The following is a 12,619-nucleotide window of genomic DNA, read 5'->3' on the forward strand; positions in this document are numbered from 1 at the left end:
ACACAAAGACACCATCAAGACATACGTAACAACAAATAAATAAAATGAAAAACAAGCAAACAAACAAACAAACAAAAACATTGCCAACTCCCTCAACAGTCCTACTTTTTTCCTATATTATTTATGTATTTAATTTAATTTAATTTAATTTAATTTAATTTAATTTAATTTAATTTAATTTAATTTAATTTAACCACCCCTATCTTCCCTACTGTACACATCAAACATCTGTTGTTTAAACTTTCTTTTAAACTCAAGGTGTGTTCACACCGGACCTTTTATTTTTGTCGCTGTTGCTCGTGTTGCTCCAAAAAAATCGCTCTGTCAAGGTCAGGTTCATTTATATAGCACCTTGAACCAAAGTGCTTTACAATTAAAACAATTTCAATTAGAGTTTAAACATCAGATAAAAACACGATAATAAGAGCACAATAAAATAAAATAAACATCCGATAAAACATTGGATAAAAGCACAACATACAATAAAACTGTAATGATAAAACAATCGGTCAAGGGTTAAAAGCCAGGGAGAAGAGGTGGGTTTTCAATAGAGATTTAAAATGTACTAAATTTGGAGCTGTTCTGATTGAGAATGTAGGCTATTCCAAAGTTTAGGAGCGGCGACCGCAAAAGCTCGATCGCCTCTTGTTTTTAGTCTTGACTTCGGTATGCTGAGGAGGAATTGGTCAGCTGACCGTGATGTTCTACATAGAGTGTGGGGAACAAGCAGGTCACTTAAATAAAGGGGAGCCAAGCCATTAATGGCTTTGAAGGTCAATAATAACATTTTAAAACGTATCCTCCGGCAAACAGGAAGCCAGTGGAGAGACCTCAACACTGGGGTTATGTGCTCGGTTTTCCTAGTAATTGTTAAAAGGCGAGCGGCCGCATCTTGGACTAGCTGGAGACGCTGGATAGAGGACTGGTCTAGGCCCACATACAGAGCATTGCAGTAGTCCAGCCGGTTTGTAATAAAGGCATGCAGCACTTTCTCTAAGTCACCCGGGGGAATGTAGGCTTTTATTTTGCTTATTAATCTCAATTGGAAGAAGCTTGAGCTGACCACGGATGAAATTTGTTTTCTAAATTTAAAAGAGTTATCGAGGTGCACTCCCAGACTTGAGTTGAGCGTATTTGAGGAGATTGGCCCGAGGATGGGGTCATCCCCCAATGACAGCGGGGAGCCAAACACAATAAACTTTGTCTTGCTCTCATTTAATTTTAAAAAGTTTGATGACAGCCACAACTTAGGGCACATGTCCTTGGAGTTGAGTAAATCTGGCATGGGGTTGGACGTTTATGTAGAGTTTGGTGAGTTTTCGCCCATGGGAAGTAAGATTTCCTCGGAAGAAGAAGAAGAAGAATTCCTAGGAATACAATAGTGTCCTGGCAGCTCCTGCCCGGACCCTAATCAATCACAGAAACATTAGGCAATTAATAACTTAACTTATTTGAATAAATCAACTGCTGTAGTTACACAGTTACTGCACAACACAAAATAACATGTACACCATCTTATCTTTGACTATTTGTGTGCTTTCCTGTATGGATGCCAGGGGTTAAATTGTGCAAAGTAAAAAGCTATTACTGTACGCATGTTTGCTCCTTCTTGCTTAGCCTACTTCCTGAGTAGGCTAAGCAAGTCATGGCATGCTTCATCCAGAAAGTTATATACGTATGATATATGTTTGATAAACCAGTCAGACCAGCGTTTACTGAAAGAGAATGTTTAGTGAGTTACTGCTGAGTAATCTGCAACACTGTAATTATAACTGCTGCTATACCCCCTACGGAGGTTATTGTCTATCGTCTTAAATGTTTATCGTTTTTAAATGTCTGATTGTAATTCTATTTATTTAAGTGTCATGGGACTACGGATGGAAATTAGCTCCTAGCTAAATCCGACATATTTACTGCAATTAATTGTTGTTTTTTTGTATGTTCATGAATATGTGAGGTCCCATTTCAAATAAACCTTTAAAAATAAAAAAAAATAAAAAAAAATAGGGGAAGGAGGGCAGATTAAATACCTTAAGTGCTGGAGGTCTCTTCCTGTTAAACGCCATTCCTCCCTGCACCTGTAATGTACCCTCTGTGGACTGTATGGTCTCTCTTGAGATAATGCAATTTTTGACTTGGTGTTATACAAATAAATTTGCTACTTAAGTATTGCAATTGTTGAATATAAACAGATAAATACATGTTTTTCTCCCAGTGTCACCCATAGGTGTTCAGTCCACAGGGCTTCTACATTGTCTTCAGGGACAAAAGAATTACGGAGGTGAAAACATGGTAAAAGCATGTGAGAAAAATATAAAATATATGCCTCCCATGAAAATCGTGTTTTTGGTGCTTTTCACATGTTCCTGTGGCATTTATCTTGTGTTAGAGCACATATCAGCAGAAAAGGAAGTGCAAAATTGCATTTCTGAGTTTTTCTGCCTTCAAATTGCTGTGAACCAATGGCAGACACAAACTGGCCATTTCAGGGAGACTGGAGCTGACGTGTCACAGCTCCAGGGGAGGGCACTAGTGCTACAAGCTCCCGCCCCGCTTGCATCTGGCTCAGAGGTGAAAGGCTAACAGGTATAGCTCACCTGGTAGAGCAGCTTGCACCGTGAGCAAGGACTATGTTCCAGTCTGGGATCGAATCCCAGTGTGCAGTTTTATGCTAAACGCGCTGAATCGGTCATTGTACAATGTCCAGCTGTCACTGTCAGCAAGCGAGGGGTGGGGTGCGAGGAGGTGGCTGGGCGGGTGCAGAGCAGCGCAGTCTCCACCCACCCTCCAGAGGTGCATTGCTAATGAGCTGGTTTTAAAATGACCAAAAAGGGTCGCGGGAGGGGGACTTAATGAGGAGGAGATACTGTACATGTGCATTTCATCTGCTCAGTCCAGTGCTGGAGACAAGTGTCTCAATTGACCAGAACTGCTCAAGCACAAAGACCAACAATGGTGTTTCCAAACTGCAGTGTGCTTCAGGAGCAGAGGTGCACCTAAACGTGAAAGTAATCACATGCCCAACAATGACATGTATGATAAGTAGCTGATAAACTTGTCAGACCAGAGGTTACTGAAACAGTGAAGTGTGTATTGAGGAAGAAGTTCACTGAAGTAATAATTTAAATTTTCCCTTCTTTTGGTCGTTTTTGGTCAGTCAAAGTTTCAGCTACAGTATAACTATTTGAAAGCAGATGATGGGAATATGCATCACATCGTCCCAGTTCAGTGTTGGAGACAGTGTCTGACTGAACCACAACAAAACACTTCCTAATACAGTTGAGCCAAGGAAAGGCAAACATAGCCAGTGAAGGAGGCTTTAGTCGCTCAGGGAAGATGAGGTGAAATCATCTCAGCACCCTCATCAGGGGGAATTTTTTGATTGCAGTTTTGCATTTACAAATTACAAACAACTGACATGCTGTCAGATGAGATCTTACCAAAGCACATTAAGACTTAATAGCCACAGAGGAAACTGTATGTGGCCTCTTTTATATGCCACTCATAAAAGGAACACAACATAAAGTGAACTGAAAAATATGGTTGTTGATTTAAAAAAAAAAACAAGATTGCAGACTCTGCTGTGATTTGTGTTGTGGTTCTTGAGACCTGTCTTGGTCAAGGTCTTGGTCTTGTCTCAGAATCAACTACATTTCTACTCAGTCTTGTCTCAGTTGAGCTGGACTCTAGATTTTTTCTCAAGACCAGTCAAGACCACAGCTGCATTGACATCTTTTTTTTCTATAACTGCAAATGTCTCTGTCACTCGCTCACTTTCATTCAATTCAACAACTTTAAGATAATTAAAATTGTTCTATAAAAGTATGCTTGTGTGACCATCTGAAAAACTTAAGCAGGTTCTGCACTGCGGTCTGCAGAAGTCACACATCATCAACAAGGACCACCACCTTTTTGAACTTTTTCCATCTGGCAGAAGATAAAGATTGATCAAAACATGCACCACATGATTCTGGAACAGTTTTTACCCCACAGCCATAACCACACTGAACAGTGAAGCATCCATCTGATAACAGACATTGTATTGTACTTTGGTATTAGCCCTGGCCTACAGTACACTGGTACTGATGTGTGTGTGATGTTTGCTGTGTGGTCAGTGAATGAATGTTGGGTGAGTCAGTGAATGGATGCTTATGAGTGAGTGACGTACATTGTTTATTTTATTTATTCTATTTGTTCTCATTCTTGTTTTTTTTAATCTGCATCCTGACTGTGCACCTTCATTTTGTTGTACATGCATGTCACTATGAGGTTTCTCCCATTTTTCCCTGTTAAAAGGGTTTTCTATGGATTTTTTCCTCAGTGGAAGTGAGGGGCAGAGGATGTTATATGATGCCATGTAAAGCCCTTTGAGATAAACTGTTTGTAAAAACGGGCTTTACAAATAAAATTGCCTTGCCTTGCCATGTATAATGAAAGATCCAATGCAGAGTGACTACAGGAGGGCAGGATAGTCGCTATACTTTGTCTGTCCATGCGCTGATCCAGGTAAGATTTAAATCTTAAATGTCAAGAACCACCTGTGGGATTGTTGCCAGCTGCACTCTTCACCTGCTGCACTGGATACCAGGATGAGTCATGAAACGGTTGAAATTGTTTTGGAGGAAGTGAAAATACATAACTACAGTATAGCGACTATCCTGCCCTCCTGTAGTCACTCTGCATGGGAGTGGGAGACTGTTTTTGACGCGCTAAATAAACAACTGTCCATGCGCTGATCCAGGTTGGGTGATGTTCCCATTTAATTAACAAAAAGGTTACAACAAAATATGACTTGATTAATGCAAAAATAAACTAATAAAGTGATGCGGCTGGAAACAGAGGAGTGAGGTGAGCGTGGCGAGCGGTAAAAACCGCATGATCCTCCACCCCATGCGTCACCTGATTACCTGCACCCGTAATTATAAAGAAAACGCTATACTGCCACCCGTGGAGACCTGACGCAAACCCAAGAGACAGACAAATGAACAGATGTGGCTCCTACAATAATCTTTAATGAGTTATTGGAAATCAAAAGTACGTCTTCAGCTGATAGAAACAGATGACACAATGTGTCTTCTGCCTCTTGGCACACGAATTATCCAATCCTTGGAGACAGTGCCCTGAAAAGAGAAACATCCCTATTCCATCACCGGCCCTACTCGGGTAGCTATAATTTTATCACTTCTGACACATTCAAGGACACCTGCATCGTTCTTCTCCCTATCCTCCTTGGTTTGTATCAACTTTGGGCCTCTCTGGTAATGAAACTGTTACAAAGGAATGTCTTCTTCTCACAAAGTCTCCAGTGTCTCCCTTTAACACCTAAGAGTAGGTAGTAGTATTGTATTGGAATGTATTTGTTGGTTATTTGGTTTTTAATGTAAGTATTTGGAAAATCTTCTCAGGAGTGCTGTAAGAAAAACGTCTTTGAATTAACACCATTTTTTTTAAAATTTGTCTTCCACTATTTTAGAGCTGTGTTTCAATTCAGTCATTTACCAATGGTGTTCTATTTTATTCTTGTTCTATTTTTACAGTTTTGGTTCAAATCAGTCATGACTTTATAACAGCTCGTTGTTTAGCAGTTGTGTTCTTGTTTTGTGCTGCATTGTGCATCAATTGTTATTATCCAGTTACTTTTTAGTTTGTGTGTGTCCCTGGCTTTAAAGGTGTACAGAAATGGCCGTTTGTCCTGTTTGTCCGCCGAGTTGTCACGAGTTGCCACACGAGTTTACCCGAGTAAGGAAAACGAATTTGATTGGTCGTTACCGAGCGGGCGGGATATTCAACGCTTGGGGCGAGACCGAGCTCCGTGTGTGTGTGTGTGTGTCTCAGACGTTTTAATGACGGATGACAGATCCAATATCATTGGCTGATGAATCGTGAGCAGGCTGACGTATAATCCGTGCGCCTGCATTATCCAAGGCGGAAAAAAAATACCACACTTTCATCCCGGATTTGATCATAAATAGAATTTTGCACAAAGTTTGGCCTACATCGTCTGAAAGATGAGTTGTCTAATTTTATGGCCCAGAGTGGGCTCAAATTCAATTTTCTTTGCAGTATTTTCTTCTCCACTCAGCAGTCAACCAGCTTCTACGGCAGAACACTCAAACTCAAATGATGAAATGCTGTTTTCACAGTTTGCCCTGAAGACTTGTACTTCAGGCGAAAAGACTGTAATTTCAGTTCATCTTTATGTCAACACAAACTCAAATCACTTTTGTAGCTTTTATGGGCCCCTCCCCCAATGGCCTCTAAACCATGTGAGTGTATTTAATTATCCAATTTAATGCATTTATTCATTTCAATTTAACATTAGCGTCTTAACATTACTTTTATGTCATCCAACCTTACCTCCTCCACACTCACAAACATTTAGAATATTCAATATGCAGAATTTGGTTTTATTAAACAACAGGTCTCTGCTTACCTTATCTCTGGGGTACCCCTGTGATGGTTGATGTTTTTAATCATAGTACTAGGGATAGCCAAGGAGTATGCTGGATAAACAAAACGTGACAGAGCTTCCATTTTAGATAATAAAATCCTCCCAAATATAGACAACCATGAATTTAGAATTGTTTTACTCTTCAACATAATATTGTCCATATTAGTTTTCTTTCTATAATATAAGTCATTATAGATAATGAGATATTTAACCTCCTCTTTGACTGCAATACCTTGAATAGACACTAGGGGTTGATCATGAATTGCTATTACAGTAATTCACATTTACTCAGATTTAGATGGAGCCCTGAAGCCTTACAGAAAACAGCAGAACCTTTAGAGGCTGTGGTATCTGTGTTGCATTTTTTAAGAAGAGAGTTGTATCGTCCGCCAGTTGGCTTATGATTAGAGGTTTTCCCATAGCATGTAATCAAATCAAATCAGATCAAACTTTATTTATATAGAACTTTTCATGCATGGACATGCAACCCAAAGTGCTTTACACATAAAAAAGAAATAGAAACATAGAAAAAACAATTATAACTGCCAAAACTTCTGCAACTAAAATAGAAAGTAAAGGTGAGGCTGGACAGCCTTGACGGATTCCCCTTTTCACTGAAAATCTTTCACATGTTCCAGTTGGTAGTATCACGGTGCTGTTTATGTCTTTATAGAACATCTTAATTACTTCTAGGAAGCATTCACCAAAACCAAAATATTTCTATGTATCCATCATAAAACCATGTTCAACTGTATCAAATGCTTTACAGAAGTCTAAAAACAGAATTAAACCATCATTTTCAATATTATCTGCATAGTCTAATAAGTCTACTAATGTTGTTGTGAGTTGAACGTTCTCTGAAGAAACCAGATTGGGATTCACTAATAACACGAGGCAAACCTTCTTTTAACCTGTTGACAAAGGTATGAGTGAATAGTTTATCATCGACATTAAGTAATGTTATTGGTCTTAGATTATTTAAGTTTTAAGTTTTTAAGTTTTTTGTTCTTTCCGGGTTTTTAACTACTTTACTTTTTAGTTCCCGCATTTCAATTTCAGAATCACACATGTCAACGAAATCAACATCAAGAGGGGGAAGGTGGGTTTTTATATTCTCAACATTACAGTATTTTTCGATTTCTTGAACTAAGTAAAGTTCTTGTTCTCATATATCTTTGCTTCTTTGTTAACCAAATTTGATAGAGAATTGCCGACCTTTATATTTGAAAAATTCCCATCTATTACTATAACTCCCAATAGTTGTGTCAAATTTAATCTCTAGTAGTAATAATAGTAGTATTTTTTTTTTTTTTACAATAGTGTTCAGACTTCAGTAAGTCTGCATTATATTTCCAATTTATATTTCTTTTATCAGGACTTGATTTTGGTTTCAGTTCCAGATATAATGAGCATTGATCTGTTAGTGGTGCACTTGACATAGAGACCTCTGAAACTGAAATTCAGCAATATCCAGTAACCATAAATCAATTCTTGACATACAACTTCCATTGATTTGTCTTGTTGTTTCTGTGCTCTAATAGAGGGTGAAGAAGAAGAGTCCCAGTAGCAGATGGATCATACTCAGTTTGACAGAACAGGCATCATTACACAGATTGGTGTTACAGCAGCTTGGATTGCTGACATTAACTCCCAGGAAGGGCACACTTCCCACGCTGGTAGCAGCATCACAAATGTTTGAAGATACACAGCCAAAGGTTGGTGTGTTTGTGGACCCAACCGTCACTACAGATGGAAAAAATGTTATGTTACTGTATGTTAAAGTGTTATATAATTTCACATCATTTTTGTGAATACCATCTCCTTCACTTTACACTTCCTAATGGACAATAGTTCAACTCAGTGTTATTTTATTTAGAGCAAAAGAAAATTATTGATCATCATTTAAAGCAGAAGTAAGCGATCCGGTCGTTTTGGCTAATGCTGCGTTCCAGGCAGGCTTTTGAAACCGTAAGTTACAGCTTCAAGTCACGACTTACGACTTTGTAGCGTTCCAGGCAACCCGCAACTCGCGTTTCTCCGACCTGATGCCTGTGAAAGTGCACTATAACGGCCACTCGTAACTTCCGACCTGTGAACTCGCACCAGATCGAACTGGTACGAATTCACAGGTCGGACAAACACGAGTTACGGGCTGCCCTGAACGCACCATAACTTCTTGTCAGCCGACGGAGTTAGCAGCCCCCGCCCTCGTCATGGATCTATTGGTCCTCGTCCCTGCGTCACCACATTCACGCGCATCCCTTGGCTGCACACACAGCCCTTCATGCTGTTCTCTCTCCTCATTGGATACAAATTGTAGGATACAAGAAAAGTTTTCTCCTCTGCTCAGAGCAGAGCAGAGGGCCTTAGAGACCCGTGTTTCGGTCCAAACACTCTATGTAAGGTCCAAACACTCTATGTAAGTGATTGGTCTGCTGTCGGAAGATATAACTATTTAAGACTTATATTAAAGGTCCCATATTATGCTCTTTTTAATCAATTTCACTCAGCTGTCAGACGTCCAACTAAACTGTATTCGAAATGTATTGCCCCAAACTGATCCGTGGTCCTGAATGGCAGCTGTCTCAAAGTCGCTCAAATGAGCTCTGCTGAGAACAAGCTGTTTCTGTGCCTGTACCTTTAAATGTTAATGAGCTCCGTCTGTCACAGCCTTGCCTTGCCCCTCTCAGCCAATCAGAGGCCTAGTAAGGCGGGTCTTGGCGTGGCCATAGTAGGAAAGATTCTGCCTCAGGGACAGGATGTGGCTAACGGTAGCATGGGCTAATGTTTATGGGTGGATGTATCACTATGGCCAGAGCGATTGATATAACAGCGTGGCGACAGCTCTTGACGTCGCCGCTAGTGCGGTCTCGTGGTTCATGTAGCTCCCAATAGTCCCAAACTAGGCTTGAAACAACGTTCAAAACACACACAGCCAGTATCACAACTAAGCATAAAGTCCGCTTAGCTCAATGCTAACGTATAATGTGAAACCTCATAGACGGGCTAACAGAAATTAGCATCGGCTGTCGCCGTTTCGCGGCAAACGAACAGCCATAGAAGCTGCTAAAACCCTGTTTTAATCCTGGCTTTAGCACTGTTAACACGTCACAGTTTCATATTTTTTCATGCGAGAAAGTTTAATCCAGAGTCTGTGGTCAGTTTGCTCCGATGTCTGTCCTGGGAGAAGTGCAGAGTCTGTGTGAGCCCCGACAGGGGACCGTGGCAGCGGCTGTCTGCAGCAGCAGCAGCCGCCCTACTGAGCTGATCTGCCGGCACGGATATCTCCTCCTCCCGGAGGAGAAAACGAGCGAAGTAACGTATCCGCATGCTTTTAGAGGTTTACCGCTGGCTGGTTAAATTATTTTTAGGAGATTAAATGCTGGTCTCATTGATGAAATTTTACAACTGTGGCAGTGGCATTAGTTTATGTGAATGAAAAGTGAGGAGGAGCTGGGCTATGTAGCCTACTGAAATCGGCACGGTTTAGAAAATTTCTTCAGGCGTGGCAAACCTTCACCTGGGGCGGTGCCACCAACCTAGGGGGTGGCGTCGAGTCTGTCGGTGACGTCACCGACAGACAGATCTTCAACTGGCCTGTTTAAGCACACATTTTCTAAAGACAGAGAAAGCAAAAAAGGGAGAGGATGAACTTTTTCCATACCAGGGGGGATTGTAGACAGGCCGGGGATGCATATTATTGATAGAAAACCGCTCTAAAGTGCATTTTGCATAATATGGGACCTTTAACACAAAAATATCGCTTACTTCTGCTTTAAGTCCTTTTGTAAGTAAGTAAATGTGGAGTCAGGACAGATGTCAGATAAGGAGAACACTCACCATTTGCTTGAAAGCAGCGGTCCTGAGATCCAGTACACGTTAATGAATTGTTGCATTGAGATGTGACAGGGTCACAAGTGAAACATGACAGGCCGTTGGCGGCCTCAGCAGTAGGGACTGAAACAGAAAACAACATGAAAACAGAGTCTCCAGTAATCTTTACTCATCTCTCTAAAGGTGCGTTCACACTGGACCTTTTATTTTTGTCGCTGTCGCTCGTGTCGCTCCAAAAAAACTCAGCTGCAGTCGCTCGTCAGTTTGGCACAATTCAACAGATTGCTCTGATGACATCATTCAAGCGATTCCAGTGAATTTCACCTCGCTCGGAGTCACTCTTTTCTTCCTGTTTGTATTGGTTCAGCACGGCTGATATTGTAGCCTACCTGCTGCCGCCGTTTACCTGTTGTGGAAGTCCCACAAGCGCCGCACAACGTCAAGCCGGCTTTGCTCTGCCAGACCGGTGGAGTTGTATTACGTTTCCATGATTTCAGTAGTTGTCATAGTTACACATAGTTTACGGCAGCCAATCAGCGCGTGACAAGCGACTGACGGCCAGAGATTTGGGATTTCTCATCTCGAGTGACAGAGCGAAAAATCGCTCGGTCACTGTTCAGCAATTTTTCGATTAATTGTTCAGTCGCTCGTTTGCATTGACTTAATATGTAAAGGTCCAATGTGAACGCACCTTAATCTGGTCTTCAATAAGATCACAGCCAGCCCTCTGTACTTACAGGATACAGTTTGTGAGTTGCAGTTATCTGTGCTGCAGCACTCAGCTGATACCACTACATTTGTACCACCGAAGTTCACTGAAGATGTCTGAGCACCTGTGGCTGGACACAGGGAGGCCGGCGCACATCTCCTGAGGATTTGCTGTGCTGTATTTCCACCTGCAACAACTACACAGTCCAAGTGCAGTTTGTTAATGTTGGTGGAAAACACACATGTATTTTAGTGAAAAGTAATCGACAACATGCAGAGGAGACTACCTGAAATAGAGGCTGTCACACACATGGTCTCTGTGGTACATGCCACTGATGTTGTTGCTGAACATGTCAGATTCGTGCAAGTCAGACAATTCAGTGCTTGAGCTGCAGCTGCAGAAAAATAGATGTCAAGTCAATGGTGTGCAATCTTTAGGGTTACAGGGTTTGATGGTTTATAAAAGCTCAGAAATCTAATTATCATTGTTGCTGTTATCACAAACACTTCCTTCACACCTGGTGATAACATCTGTCTCAGGTGGTCTGATCACAGGTGAGTTCAGGTGTGAACACACCAAAGACTCGTTCAGGATGCATCTGAGACCTACTGACGTTCTGTAAAGGACCGCCCACTCTACTAATGTCTTTATAAGGGCCGCCCACTCTACTTTTATCATCTGAAGGACCGCCCATTTTACTGACGTCCTCGCTGTTTTCAAATGGAAAAAACTTGAAAATTAAACTTTAAACTTTTACACAAACACATTGTCAACAAATACATTGGTTTATTGGCTAAAAACAGCATCTGATCACAAGTGATAAATTGAGGCATTTTAAATCACGTAAACATCTCACAACAGATCACTGTGGTGGGAACAGGGCCAAGGATTTTAAGATGTAGTGGTTGTTATAGTTTACAAATGATTTGAACTGTCCAACATTTCACTGCTTGTTGTTTCTTTTACTGTAGTGAGTGAATTTTCCCCCTGGATTTACATCGTTTCACATGATCAGTGCTGGTTGATTAAAAGTAATTAATCATCTTTTATTTAGTTCTAGTTTTTATTTATCTGTTAAATATTGGTCGTCTCGTACCTGCAGAATCTCTACAGTAAGAAGAGGTGGTCTTACCTGAGCTGGCGAGCGCCCAGACCAGAGTCAGAAAGAGGATCAGCTTCATCATGATGAACAGGTGAGTGGATGGTGACAGTGCAGCTGATCAGCCTGCTGGACTTTATATAGCTACTGTACAGGTGCTGAAGGTTCATGTGTACCAACGTCACGGTTTGGCTGTGTTCCCATTTTTTACAACAGGATCATTCACTGTCATCCCTTCTCTTGTTCAGTGAACGCCTTTTTCACACCCTTTATAGTTTCATTTTCAGTGTTAGTATGTTTGTTTAAACAACAACCAAAACCAGAATGATGAAGGTTAAATTCCTGAATTCCACATTTTAATGAGGATGATGACATTTTTTCTCTCCTCTGTTTTCTGAGAAGATGTTTTGGCTTCTTGTCCATACAGTTGTAGTTTTTTTTAATGCTATACACTGAATGTGTCTGTCCAGTACAATGCACTGACAGTTCAAGGGGGAATTTTACATACTGTTAATAACAAACTGAA

The 12,619-nt window shown here is 40.8% G+C and overlaps 1 protein-coding gene across 1 annotated transcript; it reads right to left on the reverse strand.

Annotated features, from left to right (window-relative positions):
• Window positions 1-7,904: 7,904 nt before the first annotated feature.
• On the reverse strand, window positions 7,905-12,203 carry LOC310984958 (uncharacterized protein). The gene is made up of 5 exons (XM_083970341.1): window positions 12,127-12,203; window positions 11,281-11,388; window positions 11,023-11,190; window positions 10,292-10,408; window positions 7,905-8,194 (listed from the first exon to the last, which is right to left on the reverse strand). The coding sequence occupies exons 1-5, from the start codon at window positions 12,176-12,178 to the stop codon at window positions 7,986-7,988; spliced, it is 654 nt and encodes a 217-aa protein (XP_083826467.1). The 5' UTR covers window positions 12,179-12,203; the 3' UTR covers window positions 7,905-7,985.
• Between the last annotated feature and the right edge of the window lie 416 nt (window positions 12,204-12,619).

Source organism: Trachurus trachurus, assembly GCF_905171665.1.
Source record: "Trachurus trachurus genome assembly, chromosome: 4".
Classification (NCBI taxonomy): domain Eukaryota; kingdom Metazoa; phylum Chordata; class Actinopteri; order Carangiformes; family Carangidae; genus Trachurus; species Trachurus trachurus.

Coding starts and splice junctions, on each gene's coding strand:
- LOC310984958 (XM_083970341.1), bottom strand. CDS start 12,178: ATGATGAAGCTGATCCTCTTTCTGACTCTGGTCTGGGCGCTCGCCAGC. Junction 11,389..12,126: donor CTGGGCGCTCGCCAGCTCAG/GTAAGACCACCT, acceptor ATTTTTCTGCAG/CTGCAGCTCAAGCACTGAAT. Junction 8,195..10,291: donor CCGCTGCTTTCAAGCAAATG/GTGAGTGTTCTC, acceptor TTCCATCTGTAG/TGACGGTTGGGTCCACAAAC.